At 35.7% G+C, this 25,662-nt stretch overlaps 1 protein-coding gene across 1 annotated transcript in view; it reads left to right on the top strand.

The window, feature by feature from the left end:
- Window positions 1-25,662, top strand: part of TTC27 (tetratricopeptide repeat domain 27) — a gene marked incomplete at its 5' end in the record, with an annotated part of 113,225 nt that overhangs the window by 60,828 nt on the left and 26,735 nt on the right. Inside the window, 2 exons of the mRNA XM_084201922.1 lie at window positions 19,801-19,896; window positions 21,966-22,088. Of these exons, the coding sequence (XP_084058048.1) occupies window positions 19,801-19,896; window positions 21,966-22,088 (219 nt within the window). The remainder of the gene's footprint in view (window positions 1-19,800; window positions 19,897-21,965; window positions 22,089-25,662) is intronic.

Raw genomic sequence — 25,662 nt, 5'->3', positions numbered from 1 at the left:
AAGCAAAACAAGTTATTTTACATTTCACTAGAATATTTAGACATGACCAGTGTAACATACAGAGAAATGCAGATAAAGGTACTGCCAACTAAAATGTGTCTCCGGATGCAGTATGATATTTTTAAGGTTGTGTGATTGTTTTTCTTCCATTTGGGTGAAGGTCCTGGAGGGTGAAAAGTGCTAGGGTTGAAAGAAAAATGGGAAGGAGAAAACAGGAACAAATGGGGGTAGGTTTTTGATAAAACCAGAAATCTGCTATTGCTCTATCAGTTTGGGGATCTTCACCTACCTTTTTTTATAACAAAGTAATTCAGAAACTATTAATAGTGGAAGATGGGTTGTACTAAGCTGTTAAGCCACAAATTACTGCTGAAAGTGCAGTCAGAGCTCAAATAACAGAATGGGAGAGAAAAAAAAAGGAATTTTGAGTGGTCTAGAAGCTATGAAGAAATGGGAAAAGTGAGAGATGATCTTAAAAAAAAAACCACCACCAAAAAAACCTCCACCCACAAGCAAACCAGTTCAAAACACATAGAGTGTCATCCCACTGTAGCTTCTTGATATATGAAATGTGTTTACTCTTCCATTTCAATGGATTAAAAAGTAGTTTTAAGAATGAAGCAAAATGAATTAAAAAGGTGGGATAGAAACAAGACCATCATTTATTTACTGCTGTATTATGCCAGCAGTGAAAGAGGTGAAGCTGCCGTATGCCTGGTAGTCCAGCAGTCTGCTCAGGCTTATCCTACCTGGGATGTCCCAGGTGTATCCTATCCTAACCTGAGTGCCTACACTGGCTACCTCTACATTTGCAGCTTTTGTCAGCTTGTTATGGGCCCCTTTTCTGACTGGGTTTTCTGCTGCTCGTTACACCTGGTGACAGCATGCCTGCAAGCTGATGGCTTGGCTTTCCTAGCACGTCGTACAACATACGCAGTATTTCATACGGTTCCCTCCTGCTTGCTTTTCTTGGCAGTAAAAGAATTTGCCTGTTGGGGCAGAGAAATGTGTCTTGAAAAGGCTGTTTTAATAAGACTTCAGGAGAGCTGGGAGCAGACTAGCAATATTATAGGCTAATCATTATGCCTAAGATTGAAAGGTCACATGAGATCTTGTTTTATATCCTTAGTCATACACAGATGTATGGGGTTGGGAATTCTGTCAACTGCCCTTTAATTTGCACTTAAATAATACTTCAGAGTGTCATTTTCGCCAGCAACTAATGTTTTTCTGTGTGTATAAAAAAGGGAATTTTTTTTTTGTTAAAATTGTTCTTACTAAAGAAGCATGCTAGTTAGTGTTCAGTTCTTTCAAATCTGAAAAAAGATTATGTGCCTCTGTGAAATGGAAAAGCTGATAGAGATTGAACAGAAGGCTGATAGAGATCTAACAGAACTGGTGTCTTGAACACAACTTTGCTGTTTTGTTAATTTCACATTGATGGGCTTTAAATGGTTATGCAAGAAAGTTATGTCATTTATCATAGAAATATATCCTTTTTATTTTCAAAAGTAAATGGCCACTTCCTTGCCAAATTGCTCGCTCTGCCTTTTTTTTTTTTTTGGTGGTGGTTCTACATTGGACAAATTCAAGATTTAAGGGAAGAGTTCAAAAAAGAGAGGGGAGCAGTCTTCCTTCCAAAAGGCTCATCTAGACAGGTTTGAGGCAAACAGATTTTTCCCTATTCTTTTGCTTCACAAGTCATATATCAAGTCTTTCTGATCAGACCTCTCAAACCACAGTTGGAGTAATAGAGAGAGACATGTAGCATAACCAGGAGAATGACAGCACCTGTCTGTTCAGCAAAACTATTAGATCTCTGTACTAGGAGTTCCTCTTTCTGTTCTTTAACCCCCTCTTGAACTCTAGGGGTACGTTAAATAAGATTTTAATAGTTGCTTTTAGTTGTGGGTGGAATGGTGGAGGGGAGGAAGGGGGAGAAAAATTAATTTTAATAAATTTGTTTCACATCAAGTTGAAAATTTTAGTGGAAAGTTGCTGGGATCTGAGATGTACTGGAGAGCTGAGGGAGATACAAATCACTTCCTTCAGGAGGGTAATAAGTGGATCACAGCCCTCTTCTATCCTGTGGAGATCCTGCACTGATATCCCAATAGTTCTTAACTATTATGAATTGTATTTATTATTAGAACACATGTTCCAAAAAGTGTTTTAGAAGATGAGAAAAGCCAGGTGTCTTATAAAACGAATCCTTACTGAATTCTATACTAGATCACAAGGTCTCCAGAACACTAGAAATAAACCTTATTACCTCAGAAATCAATCTCAAAAGAGAGTGACCTCTTGGTGATGGTTATGATTTCAGTCTCAAGGCACACATTTCCAGAACGTATTTCATTTTGCTTAAACGGATGACATATTTGACAGAAGATGTTACATGACATAAGTGCATCTGGGGATACACCAAACTCATTAGCAAACTTCAGAATAATTAATGTGGTGGTGCTTGACTCCTTCTGTTTTTCTTCTATGTGATTATGGGTTGGAAGGGACAGGGAGGAGGGGGAATCAGAAATCCAGTCTGCCAAAAGTTATTCAGGAATAATTGACATGGTTTTCTACCACTATCAAAAAAGAGAATATTGAGTAATTTCATTTTCTAGCTAATGATTTCTGCCTAGAAGTTTTCTACTGCACTCTCAGTTTTGCCAGTTTGGGTCAGCGCTATTAGCTGGTATGGGGGAAAGAATGAAACCATTCTTTCTGTACTAAAGTTTCTTCATATTTTCTCAGCTATTCTTGACAATTATGTTCAACAATACCTGAGCTGTTCCACTTCCAGTGTCAATGCACTTTCTAAAATAAGCCAGAAGTATGAAGCTTCCAGTTTTTTTCCAAATGTTTCCCATTGAGCCTTAGTTCTGAAGACTTTTCTCCCCTTAGATTCTGTTCACTCGGTGTTGTGACATTTTGAAAGGTGGTGATAGAAGAATCCTTAAGCCATATTGAACAGTAATACTGCATTTCTTTTATAAGTGATGACAGGAAGTTGCAAAGAGAAATATGAGTACCAGGACACAACACTCATATCGTTCTGCTTAAACTTTGCTCTGGAAGGCATAAACATTATGAGCTCCACTTCAACAAATTAAACAATTAAAATAATTAGTTCCACAGACCAGCTGGCACGGAGGAGACACTATTCCTGTCTATTGCTAAACTGAATAGATGAAGACTTTACAGCTGTTGCTACATTTGAATAGATGAATCTTTACAATTTTATGTATAAGTGTCATTACAGATCTGGAGATAGGTACCTCAAGGTGAGCTAACAAATCCTATTTTGAAATAGCCCTGTGCTGCTTGACTGTCACACTGTCTCCACCACACATGCCAGGTACTACAAACCAGACTCTGCCTAATCTCAAGGCAGTCGTCTGCTTCTCGTATATTGTAATTAACCTTGAATTTGATGTTGATAGTTCTTTCTTCATTCTTGTCCTTCCCCCTTTAGTGAAAAACAGAAGGCAGAGCTGATGCAAGAGATCTTTGGATCTGTTTTTCAGCACTGACTGCTGTTGTGTCTTCCCCCAGATCAAACTGATTTGGGAGCTATAAAAGCAGTGTAACACAACAGCTTGGAACTTACTACAGGCATACTATTTTGAACCATATGCAGTTTCTCTGTGGGTTTTGCACCCTGTGCAAAGTGTTTTATACCTGCTGTTCATCAGTGGCAGTACAACAAGTAGTCTGGTTTTAAATCCACCCTTCAGCAAGTAAACTTTTAAATCTAGCTTCTTCTACAGACTTTAGAGGAAATTCTGCTTACATCTTTTGATAAACATTAAAGTAACATAGTCGACAGGTAGAACAGCTTTTTCTTTGGAAACAAAAACATTCAAGAAGGTACACTTGCTTGATAAGGATAATGCAATAACTATAAAATTATATTTCATGTAAGTAACATAAAAAATAAGTGTAAATGGCATAAAAAAGATATAATACACCTGCTTTTTTGTAGAAAAGTACACAGTACTTTTCTGAAGATTTTGTGCTGGAAGTGGAGGTTTAAGTCATTAACAGGTTTTAACATTGAAACCATATCCTAAGCTCCGGCACTCAGTAACTTTGTGTTCAATATTTGTACAGAAATAACAGTAAGCTCACCATTTTGAAAGTCGATAATGCTGCTGTGCTGTTGGAGACCTCATGTTTTGCCACGCTTCTTTAGGTGGTAGTGTTTGACTACAGCAAAACATTGCAAAGCACAGTTGCACTGGGATGCACTAAATTGCCTGGTACGCTGCTTGGCTCTGTGTTTCAAACAAAAAGGAAATCTTACGTCAGATGGTCATGAATCCAGTTATCTTCTGTTCATGACCTTGACCTCTTTTGTGCTGATTTTGATATCAAAATGCTTTGTATTTCATTTGGGATTGTTCGACTCATTTCCTCTTATGTGCTTTTCTTCTCCACCCACTGCAAGAGCCCTATTATAAAGAAATTGAAGCTTTTTTTAGTAAAATGTCTGTGAACAACTGAAGTGAATATTGTTTCTTAGTTGGCTAGTATTGTTTTCAAAGTGAAATGCACATTTGCAGGACCTGATATAATGAACCAAAACATGCACATAAAGAATCTGCTATGTGACTTGCTTTAGAAAAAACACTGATATGCACAGTTCTGGCATGCTAATTAACTCCTGCCCCAGCATGCTTCTTTAAAACTATCAACATAATTTTGCATCTTAGAAGTTCACCTTGAGTTAGGTAAAAACTAAGTACTATTGTTTGTCCAGTGCCTGAAGTTCTTCTGTGTAGATGCCTTACAAATTTTTGACCTTTTGTTTTTCCTGCCATTAAAGTATAGGTGAAATGGATACATTTCTGCCATTAAAGTATAGGTGAAATGGATACATTATGTTCTAGAGGTAGTCTCTTCCTCAGTAATTTTTACGTTCTAAGTAATTGTGATATGAATAACTTCAGATGCTGAGATTGCTTAAACATGTAGGGGATACTTAAGGAACAAGTCAAAGTGAAGAATGAATTTGTTTGCCCGGAGACAACGTAATAATGGGTGGGAAAGAATGAGTTACCAGAATATCATAAAGAAAAACGATTGGGAATGTTGTATAGGCAGTAGCTTTCTAGTCTTCCACCATATAAAACAGAAAAATTAAACAGTTTTCATTGGTATACCAAAGAATTAGACTGAAAGACCTCCTAGATAAAAGGTCTACTAGAGATAGACAGTTAAACAAGTGTATTTTTACTAAATGCTCACTTTTGGAAAGAAGATTAGCAAGAAGTGATAAATGATTTTTTTTTCTTATAGACTAAGAATTCTATAAGAAAAAAAATTTGGAGAATAAGTATTTTATTAATATTAATATTTAATCAATTTATTAATATATTATTTATTAATATTAATAATTATTTTAAATTGGTAATTTAGTGGAATTGTTAAATGTTGAATGCTTAAATATGTTTATTTCTTTATACATTCAATATCTCTATTGATGATACAGGCACTACCTGTAGAATAACAAAGTTTAAATTCCAAGTGATAATATGGTTATAACTAGGGTAAGAATCACTGATCTTTCAGTTAATGTTTATATATTTCACTACTGAATGTTTAAAATGACACTTATAATCAGTAATCTCAACCAATATGCCAGCAGGATATGTTGTGATGCTGAGGTTAAAGGACAATAGTATGTATGATCTGGTAAAAATTGCTAACCAAGTATCTGGAATTGAGAGTCTGTGGAAAGGGCAAACCAGCCTTCAAAAGCTGCCAGGCAGGTGCAAAGGTGTATTTTCTTTCACAGCTTAAGACCTAATTTATTCAGAATTGAGAAGCTCCTTGGAAGCTGATAGGACAAAAAAGTGTGGTTTTCGTGTTTGTCCTATACAATTAGGACTGAAACCGTAATATATATTAATTTTAATGCACAATCAAAACCTGTGCATTTCAAAGATATTTATAAGCAAAGGGAAAGTTTTAAATGCAAAACTCCTTTTGATAGTTGTCTTTTCATTACAAGGCATGTAATTTAGTTTAATTTGGATCATAATGTATATTTGCTTTATTTGCTAATCACACTTCCATGTAAGAGATAAAAAAAGTCTTAAAAAAGGGGCAAGTTAACTTCTTATTTTAGGACATGAAAAATGCTATTAATCATACTGCAACATTTAAATTTTAAAAAACCAAACAGGAATTTTCTACTAAAGATAGGGTTGTCCTAAACATGTTTACATCATTAAAGGACAGTGTGATTCTCACTGCTGATGAAAATTCACCTTTTAAAGGAAGAGAAGAAAGGATGCAAATTTAAAAAAAAAAATCAGCAAAACCCAGATAAATGAAACAAACAAAACCCCAGCAAAATTATTTGCTGATCATAATAGTATTGATGTTTATTAATTCAAAATGTGTAAATTTGTAATAGTTCTCTCTGACTCAGTCATTCTTCACCTTCAATTATACAAATCTGTATGCTTATTTTGTTTGATTAAGGTAGTAGTCTATTAAAATATGGAAGCTATTGCATGAAATGGCTTTTAAAAATCAAATTAAGACAGAATAAATTTTGCATTATTTTCAGTTTTTAAGCATTTTCCAGAACAATAAAAATATATGCAGCAAAGATATAAAATGCCATCATTATGATAGTTTTGGAGTTACAATTCAGTAATGGTAATCAGCTTATTACAGGGAAGTAATTAAATCAGGTAAATAAATTAAAGCAGTTCTCTTTGTCCTCTCTGCTTTCTGTGAAGAATCTTGCTGTGCAAAGCCTGCCAAATGCACGAATGCAATGAATAGGCACTAAATGCATTGGCTATTGTAGTTCCAGAAGTTCCAGGACCATGGTGAACAGTACTGAAAGACAGAGAATTAATTCAGTCTTTAATTCAGAGTCATGCATATAGTAGATAGTGCCTTCTTCTTTTATGAAATGAAGATGTACAAAAACAATTGCTGGAAAACAACATGATAACAATGAGGTAAATGTTATTGATAGAAGTGTTTGTGTCTATGTGTCTTTCAATATTTTGAAAGTGATCCAGCATTGTTCTGAAAAATTCTTTAATTAGAAGGTATTTTAGTGCTGCTTTACCCTTTCCAAGAAATGAGACTGAAGACTGTTTTTAGTTCTAAAAGTATCAATAGTGAATGAATATAGAAATACTGGTTCTCTAATAGTTGCAAAAGTTGGGATAGGTAATAAGTCAAAGACAACTTAGTAAGTCCCAGTAACTAGTGGTCCTTGGTCTTGCCCATATATATTCATTTAGGTAAAAAAGACTGAATGGTGTGTCAGTAGGGTTTTCTTTTCTCCTGATACAAAATAAATATTTTACTTCCTCAAGTCAGCATACAAGCTGTGATTTTAAGGGACGCCAATGCATTTATTGCCAAAGGAGATTTTCAGTGGGAAATCTGATAAAAACTGAAAAGAATTACTCTCAGGTGTTTAGGGGCAAGAAGGTGTTTGTAGAGCCAAATTGGTGTAGAGTTTCAGCACAGTACATTGGAAATATTTTACTTTTATTATGGAGGTCAACACCAAGGATAAACAAGGAGAATTCTTTGGAAAATTTGTTTTTTGTACACTATTAAGAGGAAGATTTCAGCAGATCAGTTTTCTGCAGCAAAACTTTGAAATATAAGCTGTAGAGATTTGTAATCTTTTATCTAGAGAATATGAATTCACAGAAAGTGGGAAGAAGGGATTTGTAAAGAAGGCCATTACATTTGTGACAAATCCCTGTGAGATAAGTACAGAAATAGGGATGGAAAATAATGCTTGAGGAAAGGAATGAACTATTGTGTAATTAACAAGGGGAAATGTTATTTTTCTTCGATTTTTAGATTAAATGAGTATACCATTTAAAAAGTAAGAACTAGTTTCATGTGAAATGAAAATGCTGATGCACTTAAATTAGTTTGTAAGTGTGATGGAGTAGTGGAGAGTGAGCACTGCTTTTTCTAAAAGATGTTTCCATTGAAAGAATTTCCATCGTGCTGAGGGCTTCACTTTCCGCTAAGTTACAAGGAGGCTTGGGTTATTAAAAAACCCTGCTTAATATGGTGACTGCTGGGGTTTCTAAATGCTTGGAGATAGAAAATTTGGAGACACTATTATGTAAAGAATCGATTGGAGAGACAAATTTCGCAATAGTGATTGCTTGATGTAGTTTCTAACCAGAGAACAGATTTTTCTGGCATAATTCAACTCATTTAGTTCCTCTTACGGCTTTAGTTATGAATTGAGGAATATATTTGGATTCTGAACTTTCCAAACTGATTTAATGACAATTGATTCAAATAATTACTGGGACTCACGTATGGAGAGTTTTATAATCACAGAATCATGGAATATGCTGAGTTGGAAGGGACCCACAAGGATCATCAAGTCTGACTTCTGGCCATGCACAGTGTTGTGAATATGAATGAGGCCAGTCTTTCTCTGGAGGAAGAGATTCTTGTTTATTAAAATACCTGCAAGGAATGGAGTACCTAGGATAAGCCCAAGCACCCACACAGTGAGCCAGAAACAGAACAGTGCACTACCCCAAATTGCACTGGGTTCTCCCTACAAAACAAGCTTCCAAAAAGCAGAACCTTGAACCAACTGAACTCCCCCATCTATAGCCGCCTTCGAGTCCAGGATTGGTCCATTTTGGATCTGCACGGTCATTGGTCCATTTCCAGGCTTTCCATTTGTCTTCAACGCCATTCATTCTGGACCAGTCGTTTCTGCAGGGCTTGGAATGATTGGTCAGGATCTTCTATCCAATCCCTCTTTGACCTCGCGTTGCCCTGCCGGACTGCCCTTCCACCAAACCCTGGACCCTTGTCCTAGAACATTCCGATAACCCCCCCGCCACTCTTAACATAATTAATACAATATATTTGAACTATGCCCTAATTTAACATAATTTAACTTTTAACTATAATACACAGGACCATCCCCAAGAGTCACACCATGTGCCTGATAGCATTGTCCAAATGCTTCTTGAGCTCTGCCAGGCTTGGTGCTGAGACCACTTACTGGGGGGGCCTAGTCTGGTATCCAGAGTATGATATGATAATGATTCTTTTCAATATTTTCCATTTGCTTTTCAGTTAGCCAGTTTTTTATAGTATTGCTTTCTGACTGAATATTGTAAATGATGGTACTGTGGTTTTGTGATAAGACTTAGGCATTTTAACAAATGTGGAGATGTTTTTGTAAGCAATATGACTTTCCATGTCAGAACTAGATTTTTAAATGGCATAAATATTTTTGTTTGTAGCTGTTATGTACATTGCTGTGCTGTACCTGCCCATTTTTCCAGATACAGATCTGGGAAAACGTTGTAGTTGCCTAGAAATAGAAACATGTAAATGATTCTACCACACAACATTTCTGCTTTCTTTCTGTTTTCCCATGTGTGAAATGTGCACAAGCCGAGGTCATTAATAATGTTGCAGCTTCAGATACTTATGGGGCCAAAAATGCCAAATTATAGTGCCATCTTTAACTATTTCAGGAGCTCCTAAGCTCCACTTTGCCTTTTCTCTGGGGTGAAATCTGCCTTCTTTCCTCTGGCTCTCCATTAAGGGTGCAGACTGAGGGTTGAATGAATGATCATGAACATGAGCAGGCTCCTGGGCTCATGTTCTTCGCTCCCCTGGAAAGAAATGGTAGCAGGGAGTAGGTGGTGGCAGCTGCTGGTCAAAGAGTTAATTTGTTCTTCAGTACTCTCCCTCTGGCTCAGGTTAGAGTATCTCAAGTAAAACAGGGTTAGCTGAAAGCGAAGTGCATCTGTTCCTTTGGCATCAGCATGCTACCCCTTCCTACAGATGTGCAAGAAAATTGCCTCCAGTGCAAGAGTGGTACCATTAGGACTTGCAGCTGATGGTCCTCAAGCAATTGAAGACTGATAACAAAGGATGTAAATGTTATCCTGGCTGTCCCTTAGTGTCTATAGTAAATGGATTTGTTGGGCAAGATTTTTAGTATGGTGAGTATGAAGATTCTCTGATGTCTTGTCTCTGTCCATCAACCAGTTTGGTGTGAGTGACCAGCACAGACCATAAAAGTTTGTCCAGCTGACTGAGAATTTTTCATTTGGTCCTTTTTTTTTGATTGGTTGTGTGCCAAACAGGCTTTATAAATTGTGGAAAGAGCTGTGGTTTTGTGGATTCCTCCTTCTTTAAGAAAGAGCTGTGTCTTCAGGGGAGCTTGATATACTTCTATTTGAATATGTCATACAATCAGGCATGGAACATTTACTGCATTTAGAATGTTTTTATTTTCACTGGAAAATGAACTGATTTCAAACCTGTTCTTACTGAAGGTGTTTATTTTTCCTCTTTGGTGAGTAGATCAGTGACTAACAGAGAGTGATAGGGGGTTTGTTTGCTTTTCCTCATGTATAGAGAGTTTTCCAGGAACATGTGAAGAACTGGATTGGATGTCTTTCAAGCAAATACATATATTGAAAACAGATTTCTTTACATGTGATTGCTTTCTTTTGGGATAGCTAAAGTTTAAATGCTTTGCCTGTGTGTCATATTTCTAATGTACTTACCATCATACACTGTATGGTTTCTGGGTCAGGCTCAGCTACTGCAAGAATGTTTATTTCCTGCCAAGTAATTTTTCAACAGAAACTACTGGGTATCGGTCAAGGTTTCATTGTATAGGGCAGCTATTCTTAGGAAAAATTTCTTCTTGTAAGGAGGGAAAACAATGGGTGTCCCAAGATGTTATCTGAGACATTCTGGCTGGATTCAGGAAAAAAGATACTGAACTTGTCTGTCTTTTCCCTTTATACTCCTGTCCCCTTCACCAAAGGAGTAAGTTTTCAAATGAATGAAAGTATCGAAAAACAGGTAACAGCAAAAGAGCGCTTTGCGGTTGAAAAACCCCCATGAAAAATTGACTATTTCTATTACTGAAAAAAGAGCTTCTGGCCATTAAAGCAGCAGAATTTCTGTGATTTCAGGTTATGGGTATCTAGATAAGACTAGGCATGACATTCTTTGCTTTTCCCAGGTATCTTAGTAACATGAGAGAATTATGCTTGGTGTAACTGCACCAAAACCAAATGTGCTTGCACCAAAACAGTTACATGAATACATGGCATTTTGGTTTGTGCTGTGTTTTTTTCTTTGATATTTCTTTTGTATAACAAAATACCATCCAGTCTCTGCCCTAGGTAGGAAGCTGTAAATGTTTGCATGCTTGCAATTAGTGACAAGTCTTAAGTACTTTTCCTCTGGAATTCTATTTTTATTTAAAGTATTTGTTGTTTCAGAAATGACCGTCTAATTCTGAATTTTTTTTTTTTGCCAAGCATAAAGGTTTCTTTTGAATATTTATTCTTATTATGTTTACTTATGCTTTATATTAAAGCTTGAGTGAGGCTTTTTTTTTTGCTATTTACAGATACTTTGACATATTTTTTAATTGCTTGTGTATATATACAGTATGGCATAAGTTCCTATCAGCAAATTGCAAATGTGTTCTGTATGGTAGGTATACCCAAGTCTACCAGCAACAGAAAAAGTACAGGATATTTCTGATAGATTAGTCTTTGTAAGCAGGGTGTTCCAGTTGGAATACAGGATAGATCAAGTGGATCATAGTTATGAAAGCTTATGACTATATCCAAGCTAACAGTTATATAATGCATAGAAAAATTATGAAAGGGTTTAGATTGACTATCCCCTTCCTTTCTTGGCTTTTCTGAGGAAGAACTGCATGTCTCAAAGAATATGTCTGTTATATATTACAAAACACAAATGTTTGGTGTAACTTACTCTCTATAACAATTTACTGTAATGCCTGATGGGGCCGGGGAGGAAAGATTGCACCAAAACAGAGGTGTCTGGTGCAAGGACAGTCAGATCTTTATTAAAGGCCATAAGCAAGATCCTCCTTTGCTGCAGAATTGACACAATCTTTGTTTAAAAAAAAATTGTTGATTTGCTTATGCTTTTAAAGGGAATAACAACTTTAAATGCACTAAACTTTAAACATGTTAGGAAATTATCTAGTTCTAATCTGTCTTGGAGAGAATACTGCATTATTTTCAGGTTCAAGTCAAGTGCTGACAGTGAAATCAAACCTGTGTGCAGATACCACAGAGAAAGCTGTCCTGAAAAAGCCTCTATTGGGAGTCCTCTCAGCCTAGAAACTTAGAGCTTTTAAGTATTTGGTGAGGAATTGTTGGTGCCAAGAAGTTTCTTTAGCTATTTAGTGGGGAGAAGAAAAAAGGAGATAGCCGAGAAGAATCCATGTTCCTTATGTGTACTCAGTACTATTGCTACTTATAGCCTTGAGAACTGGAGCATCTTAACTGAAGAATTCATCAAAGTCATCAACTAGAACATTGCTATGGGGTGGATAGTGCTGAATCCACTACCAGCAAACCTCCTGTTTTTAGAGCTCAAAGAGATTTCTCAATTGAGTCTATGGTGGGAGGGAAAAATAAGCAAAGTATTAGTTGGGGATTAGTCTGTTGTTTAAAAAGGGATTACTCTAATTTGAGAGAATATGCATAGAAAATTTTTGTTTTCATTTCAATTTAAGGAAATCAGCGTTTTTTCCTTCTGTGTGTAAAGCTGCTAGAAACTGGGACCATTTTCCATTCGTGGACCCAGGAGTAACCTGGGTCAGTGAACATTGTGTTTTCTGTCAGTGTAGTGACTACATACTATCAAGTTTTTACCCAAGCATTGAACAAAGTAGGTAAAACACTGCTTTCAATGCAAAGAGACTTAGGTTTGAAAATGTGCATCCTAAAGTCTTCTACTTGAGTGTTTCAGTTAGTTTTGTTTCAAGTTGCATTATCTTTTTAGTAGTTTTTCTCTGTGAAGCATCCTGAAATCTTGTCAATTTCTGTGTTCCAGACACCTTGTAGACTTTTATTTGCAATACAAAGTAGGCAGTCAGTGCTATACAACATGGTAAAGTTAGTTTTCCTAAATTTTAAACCAGTTTTTAGTTCCTGGGGGGCAGTGTGATACACAGTCCTAGTTGGTTTAAATAAATACAATTGAGGTCAATCCTAACAAGCAGTATTTTGATTGGAAAAATGACTGAGAGGATGAATTTGCAAAATGAGCAAAAACACGAGTCTTCAAGGCTACAAGATTTAATGAAACTAAGACTTGTATTTTAATGAGGTGTAAAAAAACAGGCATTATTTTTGTGCTTTTAAGCATTTAACTTTTGTAGAGTTCTCACAAAACGTTTTTATCCTCCTGAGAATGTGAATAATGTAAAATCTCCAGTAAGTAGTGGTCTTCAGCTTGGCATCTTTGCACAGTGTAAGAAATGATCTGTTTAAGCTTCTATGAATTACAAATTACAATTTATAATAGTGATCATTGTAATAAATTTTCCTCAAGTATTTAGTGTCATAATTCCACTTTGAAAATTAGATAAATGAGTGGGAGGATTCTTCTTGATGTTGAAATGCATCCTTGCTTAATGTTTTTTTTCTCTGTGTTTTGACGCCTTAGTTCTTGACTATTCAGGGATGGCTTCATTGTTTAACAGAAATATATAATGGTGAGCTCTGTGAGCTTTTAAAAGGATCGCTTATTTCCTTAAAGTCGTTTTAGTTTCCAAGCAACAAAGTTCTGCTTTAACTGTCAAAATGCTGTTTTGAATAGTAGTTGAATGTAATATGACCCAATGAACTGGTTTTGAATCTGTTCCTCTAGTGATGAAATTGCCAATCAATCAAGTAATCACTGTTTTGTCATAATCTCTGTCTTGAAGTTTGGACCAGGCCAGAAATTACTATCTCCCATTAAGCAAAACTTTACTGCATTGTTATATGAAAATGTTTAATGGTTTTATCATTTCTGGCATTGCTTCAGTGGTAGTTCACATTTGACCATTGGATTTTAGAAGTCTGCATGTATCTCAGTTTATCCTGGTGGTCTTGGTTTCAGGTGCTCTTGGGTTGACACAGAGCTGTTGAAGTAAGTGTGTTGTTTGAAATGTAAATGTGGGGTTTAATGTTTTTTTAAAGTAAGATTATCAAAGGAGCGTAACTCAAGATCTAATTACATATCCACAAGGTACTAAAATAGTCATAGTACTAGAAAAGATTGGAATACCTAATACATATTTCAGAGGAAAGAAATGTAAAAAATTCTGCATATTTAGTTGTCTCTATTTTGTCACCTGTTTTCTAATAGGCATACAGTTTCTGAACTTTAGACACGGATTATGTATATGTTCTTCAGGAAGAATGAAGGTTTAGTTAATACTTTTCTGTGTTTATGTATTATTTTGTTCACTGTTGTGGAACAATGTAGCGACAGTTACTGTTGTAATACATCCCAAGTTAACTTGGCCTGTAGTTCTTTCTTCTGCAGCATTTTCCAGACTTTATTGTTAGTAAATGTAACTTGGCAGAAGACAACTTGAAAATTAATAAAGCCAATTAATGTTTTGAAACTTCAAGAGTTATGTAGATTTTCCTATTAAACAAGTATTTTAATATCACTGCCTCAAAAATATTTTAAAGCATTTAGAACTAAGTCTTAAATAGTGTGGAAATTTGAATTAATTTATCAATGAATCTTTGAAAGTTTTATGGAAGTCTGTACGTATTACACAAAAACTTAATGTCCCATAAGCTTAAAAAAATGCCCACTTTTTGTTTTGTAAATACTAAGCAGTAGAAACTGTCTGTGAGACCGACTTGTGTAGTAGGAAATCAAAGGAGCTTTTTGATGATAAATTTTCCTATTCAATCATAATTTTTGAAGTAAGCTTATGAATAAAATAAGAACTCTGTAATTCTGCAACCAGAGTTACACATGTAGTTGCTGTTATTTTTACAAAGCTTTCCTCTTTTTTGTTTTTGTGTAAATAACATAGGTGAGCTCAGTTTAGTTTGAGCTGTACACCTTCTAAGTTCTTAGGAACCATAGTACAGGTGAGATAGTAGGTTTGTTTTCCCTACAAATGTATTTTTACCTCTTTCCCTCGTTTGTCTCCAGACACCTTTCTTCCAAGCAGCTGAAAAATTCCAACTATGTCTTGGTGCCCTGAGGCACTTCTGTGCCTGACACAAAGCCATGACCCACCAAGCAGTCCCACAGCTGGTGTCCATACTTTGATACTTTAATAGGTGTATAAATTGTGTAAGTAGCTATGGGAACAGCTAGAATAGAGGAGCAGGAGAGTTGTGACACCAGCTTGCTGCTTCTAAGTCATCCAGAGGTAATGTACAGAAACGGAAGAAGCATAAGGAAAATGGAAGTGGTTTTATAGGCAGAGCGTGGGAAGGTCATGGTGATTTGTAGGGTTTCAGGAGTCTTCAGACTTGGGAGAAATTGAAGAGAAAGAACCCTAGAATTAAAAGAATTTCATGAAAAGTATTTTAAAAGAATTAAAAGAATTTCATGAAAAGAGTTTCTGTGTTAGAAAAGACTGAAAGGCACTTTCCATTCATCGAATCAAGCTAAATCTGTGTCAAATATGGTAAAAACATGTAAGAAGCAGACAGCTTTGAGGTGCTAGAGAAGGGTAGGAGCAGGACAAGATAATGCCACAGACACCATGTCAGCTGGAATTAGGTGATGGATTAACACAGTGGTTAATGGCTGGTGTGAGCATTCTTGTAGAAAGGACTTCATGGGTGGAACATCACCGCTGGAGTCCCAGAGCTATTAGCTAGGGATTGATTCTGGCAGCCTGACAAGATTTCTAGACTGAGAAGCAGAAGTCTAGAAAAAACTTATCTAATCTTTCTGTTTATAAAATCATAAATAAAGAGGAATATCAAGGGTACCAGGATAAATCAAAGGGTATGAGGAAATAAAAGAAGGGTGGAGATAGAAGTACTGGTAAATGCATAGCACATGGTCAGGTAATAACATGGTAAAGACTAGCATTTTTAAATAGGGTGTGGTTGGTGGAAAACAGCTGGATGCCTGGTTAGCAGTAGGACAAGGCAGGAAAACAATAAACAAGCTATGATGATTAACCCTGTCTGTGAAGCAAGCTGTTGCATGGGGGAAGGAAATCGGGTGGAGCAATTGTGACTGGAACACTAAAACTGAAAAATGCTCTTGTTGGAAAAGATAGGGAAAGGAAAAAGTGGTGCAGTCACACTGTGTGTTACTGATATGAAAACTTGGGAAGAAGTGAGATGAAATTGCATGGATAAAATGGAGGTTTTATTTGGGCCAGCACTGTTAAATTTGGATAGGAGTAGTTGTATCTTCAGTGTTTTTGAGATGGGAGTTCCAGATGGAATTAAGTAGTTGCACAAGCAAGGTGTTATGCTGTTTCCAGTAAGTTTTTGACAAGTATTTAATATCCTGCTCTTTTCAAAAAATAGGAATTTGGGACTTTTTTGTTTGGTTGCAGGGGGATTTTTTCCCCTAAGTAAGCTTGGATCAGGACATCCTTCAGGAGAAATGGATGAGAAAAAATGTTTGCATATAGTTAGTATTGCATGTAAGGGGCATTTTTTAAAGCAAGTAAACTATTTAATTTGAAATAAAGAGGTTAAGAATAGAAGGAAACATGTGAAATTGCCATTTATTTACCTGAGATGCAAAAACCAATCTAAAGATTATATTTTAACTAAAGGAACAAATCTTTGGGGGAGGGATTTCAGACCAGTTGGATGAATAAAAAATTAAAAACTGTACTGTCAGTAGGTTGAGAAATCAAACAGCATAATGTTGTGGAAAAATGACAACTCAGAAACTGTAAGGGTGTAATAGTATTTCCATATATTAAGCACAGAGATAAGGTCTGGCTAAAAAGAAAAATAAAGTTCTAACTCAGTCAGCTGCTGAAGATAAGGATGGTAAAACATGTGGAGTGGATGAAGAGATTGAAATTTGGTTGAGCTCAAAGATCAAAGCTGATATTTTATTTTGAGGACCTTAGTGGTGTTACACATACGTTGAACATACAAGTAAAACAAGAATATACAATGGGAATGAACATAGGAAAATTATGTCCAAGGTGGGGAAGTCCTTTACAAGCTTCATATACTTCAGTTGTGGATAATTACCAGCTGAGATTGACTGGAAAAGCAGTCTGACTGAGGTTGATAAGTAAAGTAATAAAAGCCCTACTGTGATCATTTCAAATTAGCATGGTATGCTTATCCCATTATTGTACTGCTTAATCTCAGAGCAGACATTGGAGTGTGAGGTGGGGAAAACCCATTGTAGTTTTCTAGAGCTGTCTTTTCCGGCTTTTATGTGGCAATAGTGTAGTCTTTGCTCATGATATAAAATTCCATCAAAACTATCTGGTTTTGTTGCGTCCAGACTGGATTAATGTGTCTCTGTATTGTGTTTTTTGACTTAAGAACTCATTGCTGAAACAGTTTAAGCCTTGGGAAGATGGTGTGTTACATGGTGGGAGAGTAACCTGTTGATGTTTTTAAATGTTGCCTGTGGAAGAACTCATATCATTTAGAATTATGAATTTTAATTGAATTTTAATTGGTTTCTGCTCTATTTCTATGTAAAAACTTACAAGGCAGGAATCTGAGTCTCAAGTTAAACTAGGTCACAAAATCTTACATCTGACTGTGTTGCAAGTATTCTGTATTTACATACTTTATTACAGCATATATGTTGAAGGTTATTAATGAAAAAGTCTGCTCACTTGATAGTGCTCACTTGTTGACTTTATTGATTTATTGTTCTGTGATCTCATATCTGTTAGATATTAGCAGTGCAATAATGGTAGAATTCTCATTTTCTTGCCCTTATACAGCCCAAATTTTATTTCTTCAAGCATTATTCAGAAACACAGAATTCAAAATTTGAGTAACTTATTTTTTGTACTTCAATAGTAGGCATAACTGTCAGATCTTATTTTTTCAATGTATTAAAGAGTGCATTAACCACAGATCTTTAGGACGTCTAAAGTCATTGCTGTTAACTCTTCTTAAGGAATGTATAATATTCATAAGTTCTACCTTAATTTTCAGTTTTGTTAGAACTCTGAATGGAGTACAGTACTGGTTTTGGGAAGGGAGAGAATTCTGCTTGTTAACAATCATACTCTCTTCTTACATTTGGCTTTTCTGCTTGAGAAGTGTAGAAAAGATAGGCCCACACATTTTAAAATAAAATATGTTCTCCTGAAAAAATGTTTTTCTTTGTGTTTCAGTTTTTCTGTTGGAACAATAGAAATTAGAAAAGGGGGAGAAAAAAGTTTAAAAAAAACCCCAAACTATTTTGATTCACTTAAAATATTTCTTGCCTTTCATTTCCTGTACTCCCCAAAAAAATTATTTTGCAGGACATATTTAGGAGTTTCCTGCTTTTCTAAGGCTTAGAGCAATCATTGGTTTTAAATTTTTCAACTGTATTTTACTACATTGTTTGGTCTCATAAAATGGGTACCCAAGGAATTGGACAATTTTTTGGTTTAATTTTTGTTGCAACAGAGTATAGAAAAATGTGCTTCTGCATTGCATTAGAACATTTCAACAGAACTAAAACAAAGAAATGTAATGTATTATATAGCTTGTATTCAAATAACTTCTAAAATTAAATAATATTACTTTAAAAGTTTTAGTTTAATCATCTAACTCTTTTGGTTTGCCTGAAACTGTGTAAAGGAATGCAATTTTATTAGTGTGTCATTTTCCTTACTACAAGTACATCTCATCCATTTGCTTGGCATAGGTTTCTAGATAAGCTGTAGGAACAGGCCTCTGGAGATAATTTCATGAAAAAGAATGTGAATAAGATGAAATATGTGAAATATTAGTGTTTAAATATTAGGAGGTTAAGCATCAATTTAGAGCCTAAATTATTGCTGCATGTTGTGATTTCTTTTCTTATAAAAAAGAATGAAGCCATTTAGTAAATCCCATTAGCATCAATAACAGTTACAAGATGCTTAGCAGTTTGAATCACAGAATTTATTTTATGCAGCTGTCAGTTGCATTATTGATATAAACAGTTGGGTTTAGAAAGAGAGAGAAAGAAGTGATCCTGTAAATTTTTTCCTTTTGCTCTGGAATCTTTGCATTCATTTCAGAAAGCTGAGAAAATTCTGACCTGTGTAGCACCGTGTGTAAGTCTTTGACTGAGTTATTAAAGAGACTTTGATAGGTGAATCATGTAAACACAAGTAATTTATTATTCCCTTATTTATACACTGTCCTTAAATTTGCTACTTGATGGTGACTGGCATTTGAAGAGAGTTTCTCCCTTACCTTAAAATTTCTAATCACCTTTCTGGCTATAGCCTCCTTTATTATTGTGGGGTTTTTTTGCTATTGAATTTTGATTTAAATAACTTTGTAGTGGATTTTCAGAGAAAAAATTAGTGGTGCAGTTTTTCTCTGTGAAAGTTACCATTCTCTTTCAAAGGGCTTCAGAAGAAAATATTTCAACAATTCAAAGCTCCACCAAAAGAAAGAAAATAGCCTGAATTTATTTGTATGCCAAGTCACAATAGTTTATTCTGTATTAGAACTGTTTCCAAAACCATGGTCCACTTTAATATGTTTGTCTTTCTCTTTTAAATAAGAAATGTCGTGCCTAAAGCACATCAATTCTGTCTTAGGGGAAAACTAGCTTAAGGACTGAAATGCATTAGGCAGAGTCACTACAATAGTTGATGCAGTTTGACTCTGCAAGTGTTTACTTGGGATTTTAAATTTGATTCTTATTCTTGGTATTGATTATAGTTGATTATAATTTCTCCAGTATGTCAAAAATGCCTAGAATTCTGAATACTTTGAATTTATGGGGGGTTTAGGTTGATTAAATCTAGTAAATGCTAAATCAGGATATATTTTGCATTTACAGGCACTTGCAGACCAGTTTGAAAATACAAATACATCAGTGTCTGAACGCATGAAGATCTTCTACTGTTGTCAGGTGCCTCCGCATTGGGCCATACAGGTATGAAACAATCCCATTTCAATCTTTATTTAAGAGTCTCTGGTGGTTATTTTTGTTACTGTATCACTCCAAAGTCAAGTGAGTGTGATGCGACTTTGAGTTGAAACTCTGTAGAAATAAGGACATAACCAAACATAAACCAGACGTTTCTGGAGAGAAGTCAAGTTCTACAGTGCTCTGCTTTCAGATGTCTTCTTCTGACATGCACAGAAGTAATTGCTTTTTAGTGCAATTCTTCTTTACTTTCCTTTTTCCTCCAGTACAAAGTAGACTAAGACTTGCAAACTTCAAGCAACATATATCCAATTAAAATAAACTTGCCGCTGTCTTACCTTTTATTACTGGTTTATTTATGCTACTGTTACTGCATCTTTCTTGTCTTTTAAAGTTCACTTTGGGAAGGTGATAGAGGTGAAATCAGCCAGGTTGGGAGTCAATAGTACACAGAAGAACTTGAGCTGAGAAAGCTTTTCTTTTGAGATAGTCCCCTCTTTTACTGGTACTGATGGGATTTTTTATACCCATAACTACACCTTCATTTTCTAGAACAGAAATCTACACACTAAAGTCTTATCTGATGATGCTGTATTTAACAAATCCGAGAAAATTGTTAACATTGCATACCTCCAAATGTATTCATGTTGGTTTACTTTCATGGTGTTTTATTCCTTTTTGATTTCTAATTTCACTGCATGTTGCTTTAACCAATCATATCTTCTCCAAGCATTCTCAAGATTTTCTACATAACCTTTCATCAGGCACTTGCAATATAACCATCAAATATGGTTTTCATTTCCAGTTGTCAGAGTGGCATTTTCAATCCAAGCCAGTTCCCAAAGCCAAAGATAGAAATGCTAAAATAGGGATTTATAATGAAAGATGACTCAATCTTCTAGTCATAGTAATGAAGACACATTGCATATATAAATTTTACCAAATATAACTGAGCAAATTTAATTAAACATTAATGAAATTTAGTTTTAGACAATGACAAAACTTTTTTCCTAAGTGATTTAATATCAAGCTAACAAAGAGGTTTGTTGCATATTTATATCAAAGAATTGTAGCTAGATGTTAATTTTTTTTTTTACTACTAGTCTGTTCCCCCCTAGTAACTCCTTGGATTTGCAACAGATACTGAGCCTAAACCAGTAAAGATAGGTTCATAACATGTGTAGAGAATTTCACGGAGTCCAATCAGGATCACCAAGTCCACTGCAGATGTTAACTGTGTGGTGCATAAGTAGCTGTCCATACACAGAATGCTCCCATTTATTCTTCAAACCTATTTGTCTGTCTGTCGTACATAGTGCATGTTACCCTTCTTCAATGGTTAAAACCTATTAGGAATTTTAATCTTCTCTTAAAAAATCAAGACCAAAGATGACTTTTCAAAGTCATGAAAACATGCCATGTTTGTTTTTGAATTGAAGACATTATTCATTTATTTTCATTAGTACACTGAAATAATAGCTGAATTTGAAATAACAAAGTGGCTGACTGAACTGTGAGGAAAACTCAACTAGGGAGTTGAACCTAAACTCAAATCCAATATTGGTTTGTATAAAAACCAACGCCCCTTGGCAGTGGCTGTTTGGGACAGTGATTTCTCACAGCTACTGGACAGAATTGTATCAGAGCCTTTCTCTCCATCTTAGTTTCTCCACAGGTGCAGATTACTGTGACAAAGCATTGCTAAAAGGGGCTTTAATTCCCTTCTTTGGCCTCTGTTTCCCGCTCTGCATTCCCAACATCCTGCTGCAGCTGTTCTCCAGCCACATGGGCCTCATTTAAGGGCTGGAAATTCATCTTTGTCAATTCATTCTTGCCATGTCCATTTCTATTTTTGCATTATATTGTTAAATTGTTCAAAGCACAACAATTTTTATTCAGTTGGTGGGGTTTTTTTGAGGTATATACACTGTTTGAGGCTCCAACCTGAAGTTTCAGGAGAATAATTCCATACTACCTGTCTGCTCCTTGTTTATGTCAGAAATGCCTCTAACATCTTTTAAAATTGTCGGCATTATTTGCTCCTTTCAGTTACCTGGAATTTCTTATCTTTCCAGCGCCAGCTTGCAAACTTACTTTTTGAGCTGGGATGCACCAGCTCTGCCTTACAAATATTCGAGGAGCTGGAAATGTGGGAAGATGCAGTTATCTGCTATGAAAGAGCAGGACAACATGGAAAGGTAAGAAAAATGTTTCATGTAGCTGAGATCCCATCTTGAAATAGCATCTGAAAGGTGAAGGACTGTCTGGCTTTAGCTGGCAAATCACTAATGACACTCACTTCTACAGGGATGTCATCACAGGAAAATCTGTTTAGGAAAAATCAAGACATAAGAACTTGTCATAACCTGTGAATGCTGAAAGAATTGACTTGGAGTAATAGCCACATGAAATAGAAGTTGGTAAAAAAGAAGCAAGTTGCAACGCAAAGAAGATTGTGATAGTGATCCTTGAAAATATTCAAGGATAATTGGATTAACTACTATGGATAAATAGTGTGGGCATTTCAGGAAAGCTGTAGCAGTCATTCATGATAGAGTCTTGAAACTTTGTCTGGAGGGGATATTAATTTTCTTTCCCACTTGATTTCAAACTATTAGCTGTAGTTTTTAAAAACACTTTAAATAGAGTAACATCAGTGTTTGATATATGTAATTGCTTTATGTTAACATATTCAAATTACAGAATCAAACACTTGAGACAAGAAGTGGTGTAAGATTAAAAGACTTTACTGGTTAAGTCTGTGTTGATGTTTTCCTGAACTTCTCCATCATTTCTTTAGCGTTGTGTGTGATCAGCTCCAAAAACTATTAAAAGCCATCATCTAACTCTGCATATCAGTGACATAAATCTTTAAAATTGCTGGTAACAGGCTATATTAGCCTTCCTATTGTTGATTATTTTGCTTTTACTATTAGAGCAATGGTAGGAAGATTTTAGAAAATCATACCTGGAAGCAATGCCTAGTTGTAACTTTAACTGTGTTCTCTTTTGGGTGCAAACTCTCACACAGGCTGTAGCAGGAACTTAGGCTATCAAGCAGTGTTTTCAGAATTTATATAGATATTCAGAGATATCCAATTTCAGACAAAAATGGTGTTTTTTCTTTTTTTCCCTTCCTTTCCCTCTGTTTGGTGTATGGTAGCATTAAATGTATGGGCGTACACGTGCCTTTATGATACCACAAGCAGAAATACTGTGCTCTAATATAATTTCAATTAATAGGAAAAAAGCAGAATGCCTTATACTTACATGTTTTTTTTCTAATAGTCATGCACCAAAGCCTAGATTTTGTTCATTATAAACTGACAGATACATCTTGCTGGCAAATTCTGTGCCACATTATGCATGCCTTGAGGACAGCATGCTAATATCACAATCTTCTCAGTACTGTGGAGAAATAGAGGTCAGTATTTTCCATTTCCTGGAAATGCATTCTGTCCTAGTTAAATTCACAAACTGCCCTTAGGGAGTTATGAAAATGGCACTCAGAGAATAGGACAGGATATCTGACACAGGAAACTGCTTAGAAATGCTTTCGGAATGAGGGATTGTGCTGTGCTTTGAAAAAGAGAAAATGCTGTGTAAGTATGAAATAACAGAATTGCTGGAAGAAAGCTAGTTTTGGACCAAAAAAGGCAGAAAATTAGAAACATGTAGCTGTGCACCGAGGAGAATGAATATCTGTGCTCTTTATTGCAAAGTGTTCAGAGTGTGAACACCAAAAGTGTTTTGATGTTTTTAAACCTGGTAGTTATTTTTGTAGAAATGCACAAAAATGTACTGGAGTAGTATGTTGGCCACTAGATGTTCAAATCATTAATGGGCTTAGTGTATATCTGTGCAAAAGAACAAACTCTATTTCATATACTTCTGTATGTTTTTAATTCACAAATGCTTTTATATAGAAAACTTGAATTAAAATCCTGAAAAATCTAATAAAACTGCTAAATATCAGCAATACCAATGTGATGAGTACTTACACATCAAAGTAAGTTTCCTCCTGTTTTGGAATTATCTGCTGATAAAGAAACAGAGCATGTAGATAAGGCCACGTGAAGCTCCACATTGTGTTGTTAGAAAATATGTAATTAATTTGGTTATAACAGGGCCATGTAGCAGTACAAATTTTTCAGAATAAGGTGTCACTAACATTTAGCAAACTTTTTTGAGGATTTGTTACTGTTACTGTTAGATATGGCTCTATATTATATTGTTTTATAACCTGAACAAAAGTAGTAGGAACTAATATTATTACATGAGTCAGCAGGAGTAATAGAGTGCCAAGCAATGAGCAAAATGGCACAGAACAAGGAGGAAAAAACTATTATAAAACCTGAATGCACAGTATATTGATAGTTGCTGTGGCTTTCTCACTGAAGTATTGTACTCATTGTATCCCTTTACGAGACTTGTTGCAAAAGGAGACATCTCCGTTTGTGTAGTGAGAGCTGGTGTTGAAAAGTGCCTCTCTCCCTTCTTTTAACTGTGAGAAGTACCCAAAGGTCTCAAGAGTACTATTAACATTGGACAACTCTGTCTAAGGTGTAAGAGGTCTCTTCCACCTAACAATGATGCTATTTCCCTGCTAAAAGAAAAAGAAAGGGTGAACCAGAGATGTGACTTTTCAGTTCTTCCACTTGAAGTAAGGCCGATCTCCCTTGCAAGACATGGTAACTGCTGTAACATGGTAGCTGCTGACCTTTGATAGATTAGTGAGATCTGCCATTTGGCATCAGATGGATATTCCATCCTAAACCAGCCTGTTTTCAGCCCTATCTCCATTCCATCATCTCCTGAGAGTATACAGAGTCTGGTTTTAGACCAACACATCCCAGCAAACCATGTTCTACAAGGTTATTTTTCTTGTCTTGCATGACACAGATACCTTAAAACATTTGAGTGAGAAAACACAATTATGGCAAGATCTCAAAAGCCCACCTTTAAAGTCAGGTATGGCTTACCGGATGTGAAGCAGTACTGCACTGATTAGTGCACGAGCTCATTCAAGAACTTGATTCATTTCCACTATATGTAGTAACAGTCACAGAAGGCAGGTGAGCATTCCTATATGTGGTTACAAAGCTAAGAAAGAGGAGTCGATGTGTCGCCCAGGGTCTTGCATGAAATTACAGGGAAGATCAAATGAAAACCAAAGGGCTTTCCTTTGTTCTCACTGCCTTTTTCCATGCTCCTCTGTTCTGCTTCTTCATGCTGCTTCTCTGTTAGCCAAGCAAATTATGTGCAAGCAGAAAAATGAGTTTTTAGGAAATACTTTGAACTAGCAAAGGAATTAATTGTAAAATAGTAGAACTGCTAGATCAGTGAAAAGTGAGGCTAATAGGGTCTTTTAGGAAATACATAAAATTAAAATATGGGAACACATGAATGGGATGGCAAGTGGAAATTTAGGGTTGGGAAGCCAGATGCAGGATGAATCATGAACTTGGTGTGCATTAGTCTGCATAGTGAATAATGAAAAGGCACCACCTTTTGTTTAAACTAGGCCCCTCTTTAGTGACTGGACATTTTTGTCAAGTGTTGCCTGTTTAATTCCCATACCAGTCATAGTAGTTTAGAACACAAGATAAGAGCCTAAATCTTTCTAGTGTTTAAATCAACTGACTTTTGAGATTAGTATTGAATTCCATCCACTCTGGTGCAGACTGTCCTGTGAAAAACCGGTGTTGTTATAAATGTGCCTGATTCAGTCAGTAAGGATTATACAGCTTCTTTTTTTTCATGTTGTATTTT

Source organism: Fringilla coelebs (assembly GCF_963513975.1).
Source record: "Fringilla coelebs genome assembly, chromosome: 3".
Taxonomy (NCBI): Eukaryota; Metazoa; Chordata; class Aves; order Passeriformes; family Fringillidae; genus Fringilla; species Fringilla coelebs.
The sequence above is the reverse complement of the archived record's forward strand: the minus strand, read 5'-3'. Positions and strand labels throughout refer to the sequence as shown.